This window comes from Asparagus officinalis, chromosome 4, assembly GCF_001876935.1.
Source record: "Asparagus officinalis chromosome 4, Aspof.V1, whole genome shotgun sequence".
Classification (NCBI taxonomy): domain Eukaryota; kingdom Viridiplantae; phylum Streptophyta; class Magnoliopsida; order Asparagales; family Asparagaceae; genus Asparagus; species Asparagus officinalis.
Genome location: NC_033797.1, coordinates 38,223,461 through 38,229,460, shown reverse-complemented (window position 1 = coordinate 38,229,460; position 6,000 = coordinate 38,223,461). Strand labels below are relative to the sequence as shown.

Sequence of the window (6,000 nt, the reverse complement as noted above, 5' to 3'; positions counted from 1 at the left end):
ATTGTACTTGATTTGAAGGAACGCATACAAGGGATTTGCCATTAGGACATTATTATATATGCCTCGGTTAGTAGTTCTCGAGTCAAAGACAGCAAAACCTTGAGACTGTGCTTCGCATCAGAGTCCCAGCTATGAGATGTATTTGACTAAAATTTCTCAAACCATGTGATTTTTTCATCCACGTAGACAAATTCATATTTTAGAGTACTGTTTGCTTGCATAACTCTGTACATTCATAGTAGTAATATACAATACATTATAAAAAGGAACGTGCAAATATAACTAATTTACTGCAGAAAGTTTAATAATAATACTCAACAGTACTAGCAAAAAGGAAAAGAAGGAATTTTATTACTGGAAGCAGCCCATATCTGTGTCTGTTTGTTGGGGATTTCTCTCTACAAAAATAGGAGGACAAGTCGTTCATCCGGCTCATGGACAAAAGAAATAGCTTCATTAACAATGTACACTGTTGACCAAGAAACAATACATCACGTTATTGGTACAAAAGAAAAAGAAAAAGAAAAAGAAAAAGAAAAAGGAAAAAAGGACTATTGCAAGATCTCCCAAAACTTTGAAGGGAAGAAGAAACCATAACATCATAAATATAAATTCGAGTCGCTTCCAGCTTATAAAAAGCACCTTCAATTCTCACATTAGGTACTACTTTTCTTTCATGTGCAAGCAGTTAGTGCCTGAAACTGCAGAACCTCCTCTTCAAACAAAATTAGAGAAGAAACCACTTGTGGATGCCGGATAAAGGAGATGACAAAAAAGCCTTCTCGAGTTTTGTACATTGATAGAATGCCGCAGCAATTGGTAAGAACCTTGATCAGAAGACTCCGGACCTCTTGTATCATGCTGCGGCATCTAGAAGTTCTATTACTGCTGCATTCTCAGTGTTCTGAAGGGAGATGCCAAGGGGGAGCTGCTCAGAAGCACAGAACATTGTCAGTAGTTCATTTAACATGGCTTCGAAATTTTTTTAAGGAGGTTACATCATACAAGTATTACAGTAGGACATCTCTATCGCTAAAGCACATACATCTGCTTCATTCTGCAATCAAGAGAAATTTTAAACACAACATGCACAAGCACACGTGCTTTATAGATAACAGATCTGATTTCTCCCAAAACTAAGTTCATCAAACAAATAGAAGTATGAAATGTCTTAGAATATTGGACATTTGACTATGCATTAATCTCCTGAACTTGAAATTGCCTATAGACCATCAATATAGGTTTCATGTTGACATGAAACACCACCTTACTTTCCAAACTTCGAATTGAATCTTATCTTGAAGTGCATCTCCGTGTACAATACTAAGCGGCTTGATGTCACTCACATAAACAATTAACTGGCAATTTGATTGTTGTTACACAGTTTCTTTCCCTTCCTACCCCGTATGCATATCCAATGTTGCAAAAACAAGTATGAGACAATATATTTAAAAGAAAAAAAGAAACACACCAGAAATGTAGAAAGCCATGTCCATACTAATCGTTAGTAAGAATAAATTTTGATGAGCACAAATAGTTTATAACTAATGTTAGATGAAAAGTCACATTAAAGACTAGGTAACCAACTTACAAGTTAAGAGCTAATGAGCTTGTAAGCTAGTTAAAAAAAAAAAAAAACCCATTATCAAAAATGAGGAAAACAGAAGGTACAGCTATAGCAAGACTGCTCGCTGCTTGCAAAATGCATAAGTTGCCACCTCGGACGTCTGAATAACCTACAGCATTAAATATGAGAACTTTGAGCAAGGAAGGTGTCTGCATACTAATATACCACAGCATATTTCGTGGTTTCAAACAATGTACTTTCTATGGTCCTACATTCTCATTAGATCACTGATTTAGGGATTCTTGCAAAATGAAAAGCTGCAAAAATCACACGCTAACCGACATAAATTAAGAATACGAGGCATGTTATTATTTTCGTGCAAAGAAATTGACCTGTGGACCCCTAGAATCGACAAAACTAAGTTTAGAGGCCATGTGAAATTAAAATATCCCTTGAAATGGAGAAATCAAGGTGTGAGGCAATATCAATAGAACTTATTATCTTTATTGATAAAAAGGTCCTGCAATGCATTTCTTTGATTTTATTGCTTCTCTAGTAGTAAAGTCCATGTCCTATGAGGGTGACTCCAGTCACTTGCAAGGTTTTAAATATCGGTCATCGTGGATTTATCGGATGGTCAAAATCCATATCGGATAGCAAATAGGGATATATCGTGGATAAGTAGTATTTATTGGAGTGACATTACCAGATGGTGATATATATAATATAATATTTTAAAATGTAATCTAACCATACTTAATAAAATATAAACATACCAAAATGTAAATAATTATGTTTAGGATCACTAACCAATGGTAGAAACTCGGGTCGGGTCGAGTTTAAAGTACATTAAATAGGTGTGCGGCGCTCGAAATCAAAACTCAAACCAAAGGCTGATAATTCCAATTTTTGGGCTGACAATATCGGTAGTTAACTCACTTTATCGCCGCATTATCGGTGATAAACATCCAAAAATGATAACCGATTTAGAATCGAACTTATCATAGAGGAAGGCCCACAAAACCGAAAAATCGCCAATAATATCGGTTTATCGCCCAATATTTAAAACATTGGTCACTTGGTTATCAGTAAAGACAGACTATATGCAAGCTTTAGACCTTGTGCAGAAATCAAATGGTTTCTCCAGATGCAAAGCTGAATTACTGCTCCATCTTGATAACACCATTTCACTGACGAAACGAAAATAATCCATTTCTTCGAGTATGTTCTCATTATTTGGAGTTGAATATAACTCTTGTAAGAGATCAATTATCTTTCCTTTTCTTCTAGACTCTTACGCTTAAAAGAATCTCCAAGGTGATTCTGGCGCACATATTTGAACTGTATGACCAAAAATTAGGTTTTCCTTATTTCCAACTGGTTTTCTAGGATTTTAGATCAGGTGATGGGGAACCAACAGCGAAGATATGTTGAGACTTAGATAAAATAAGACAAAAAAAGGAAAAAAATATAGAAATTACATTTCTCATTTAATTTAATAAAGAAAAAGATACAAATGTTGGGTTTCACACCCCGAAATTTCACATACCTAATACTAGTTACAGCTCACCTGCAGAGTTTCTCACAAAAAAAATTCTCTCCTCCCTTAAAATGAAGAACACAATAGGACTGATGAAAATTCCTAATCAATAAATAAAATCAAATAACAATAAATAAAAAGATAACAAATTCAGTCCTAACTATATATCTCAGCTAAAAGAGAAATAAAAATCATAATTAAAACCCAATCTTCAAATTATCTGCATCATTAAGCTTCTCTGTTGTGCAGTTTACTTCCTTAGGGATTTGAGACTCTTCTTTCAATGAATTTAGCACTATTAAAAAGTCGAATTTAGCTTAACTTTCCTAAAGATCAAGTATCTCATGGACGCTTGTGCTTTTTGATATCCACACTTTTGTGGAGAAGTATCAACATTATGATGATGACAAAATACAATTCTAGTCCAAATAATAGCCAAATGTAACCATAATAGATCTTAATCAATAATATAACTGCAGAAGTTGTCAAACATTCTCATGTAAATATAATCGTAACTGTCAAAACTAACCTTTCTTAATATGAGCTTGAGCAGTTTTCTAGAATGAAATCGGCCTAATTTCTAGCAGTAGAAATTTAATTTCAGGTGAAAAAGACTAACCTTTCTTAATATGAGTTCGAACGGTTTTCCAGAATGAAATCGGACTAATTTCTAGCAATAGCAAGATAGTTTTGGGTGAAAACTAGTGTTTATGAAATCTCTTAGAACAAATAAGTTATGTGAATAATTAATATTTACTCTTTAAAAAAAAACATCCTAAGTTAGTTGACAATTTTCAGGAAGAAAAAAAAATGTTTCCAGCTGCATCTAAGTCATTTGCTACGCATAAATGCTTACCTGCTACTAATAGAGCCCAAAAGAATCCTCACATTAAAGTGAGAGAAGAGAAAGAAGACAAGGGGAGGAGACATAGAAGCAAAGACAGAAAAGAAAAGGAAAGGAAGAGGAAGAAGTAGATTTTATCCTCCAACGTCTCTTTATGTTTGACAACTTGTGAATATGCATATCCATGCAAATGACCTAAATTTTGGACTTTGTTACAATAGAATGTAGGGAAGAACATTCATGGTGGGTCCAAGTTGAATTTATGTTGGTTTTGGATTAGATCTCATTCCGAACTGATAAATTTAAAGTTAGTCATTGTGTCATGTGGGTTGACCCCTTCATGAAAGGATAATTACTTATCTGTCCTCTAAAATTTTATCTTCACCTGAACTCATGAACTAGTTTTTTAGTATTCTGTAAGAAAGACAGAAAAAACTTTGCAAATATTACGCGCTCTCCTAAGCATGTTTAGGAGTTCTCAACTAGCTCTTTGCCACTTTCCCAGAAGGTTACAGAACTAGGGTTTTTAGAGCGAACTAAGTCTCAGACTCTTAGCTATTGACAAAATTATGGTAAATTCCTACAACTATCAATTAATTAACTGTGACCTTAGAATGTGAAAGGTGGTTACATTTCTACTTTAATAGAACTTTAAATAACTTGTCTTGACATAAAAAATAAATTGTTAATTATATCTTCAATAAATTATTATTTGGATACTAGTTTTATTATACTTTCAATCATGAAAAGCTCATGCATGGAACTAGCGGTCGCTAGATTATATTGATGAAAAGACAAAAAAAGGATGTTGTATGTGATATCATAAGCATCCATTTCAGCATTAATTGAAGTGTTCTACTATAAGCATGTTTGCCAGCCTAATTATTTTTACATATAAGGTTGTTTTTACTTAAATAAGTATTAAGTTACGTGCTAGGTTAATGTTTACTTATTTACTTATTTTTTACTTAAATATGAAAAAAATGTTGAGACTTTCCGAACTTATTATTTTTGTTCCTTATATGGTGTTTTACTTATTAATATTAAAAGACTATATCGTCTTGCGAAAGCCCTTTATCACTCAATCAGCCTTTCACTTCACTAACCCTCATACCCTTCCCCGTTCGCTTCTTACCTCATCTACTTGTTGATGTAATCAATTTTATATTAATTCATAAATTATATGATTAATATGAAATTAATAAATTACTCTCAATATTACTAACTAGTAACCACACATAATGCGATATATAAAATACATTTTACTTTAAATATTTTCTTACCATGAAATAATTACCTTTTATTGATTCATTAGTTAATTAATTAATAATTTTTTTAATAATTATTATTTGACTGTTTTGAAATTACTTAATCAATCTCAATATAGTAATTAACAGCCAAAAATAATTTGATATATTTAATTATTTATTTATAATTTATTACTTAGCAATTTTACTAATTATATATTAGTTGATTAAATAAATTAAGCAATCAGTCTCAATGTTAGTAATTAATAGCAAAAAAAATTTAGGTTATAAAATATTTTTAATGAAATGTTTTCTTACTATGAAATAATTAATATTTTTTAATTAATAGTTAACTAATTAATACTTTTACCAAAGTAAATATTTGATTAATATTAATTTAACTAGTCTCAATAAACCTAGAAAAACAGTCTAAATAATAGTAATTACTATTTAATAACAAAAATATATTTTAATTAAATATCATATTATGAAATAATTAATTCTTTTATTTATTAATTAATTGTTTATAACAATTTTATTAATAATAATTATTTGATTAATGAATCAATTAATTAGTCTAGATAGTAGATTAAGTAATATGTCCTTTCTGGTCATGTGATAGTTATTACAACATTATAAGTTATTGGCTTACCAAACACATAACTGGACACAAATTCTTGAATCATTGGATCTACCAAACGCTTTCCTTATTTTTTTTTAACATCCTCATAAGGGCTTTTGAAAATAAGCGGTAAGAAACTTGTAAGGTTTTATAAAATAAATAGTAGCCAAACATGCCCTT

The 6,000-nt window shown here is 31.3% G+C and overlaps 1 protein-coding gene across 1 annotated transcript in view; it reads right to left on the bottom strand.

Moving 5' to 3' along the window:
* Positions 330-6,000, bottom strand: part of LOC109838529 (probable inactive ATP-dependent zinc metalloprotease FTSHI 5, chloroplastic) — a 51,343-nt gene continuing 45,672 nt past the window's right edge. Inside the window, exon 20 of the mRNA XM_020406962.1 lies at positions 330-928. Within this exon, the coding sequence (XP_020262551.1) occupies positions 857-928 (72 nt within the window). The 3' untranslated portion in view covers positions 330-856. The remainder of the gene's footprint in view (positions 929-6,000) is intronic.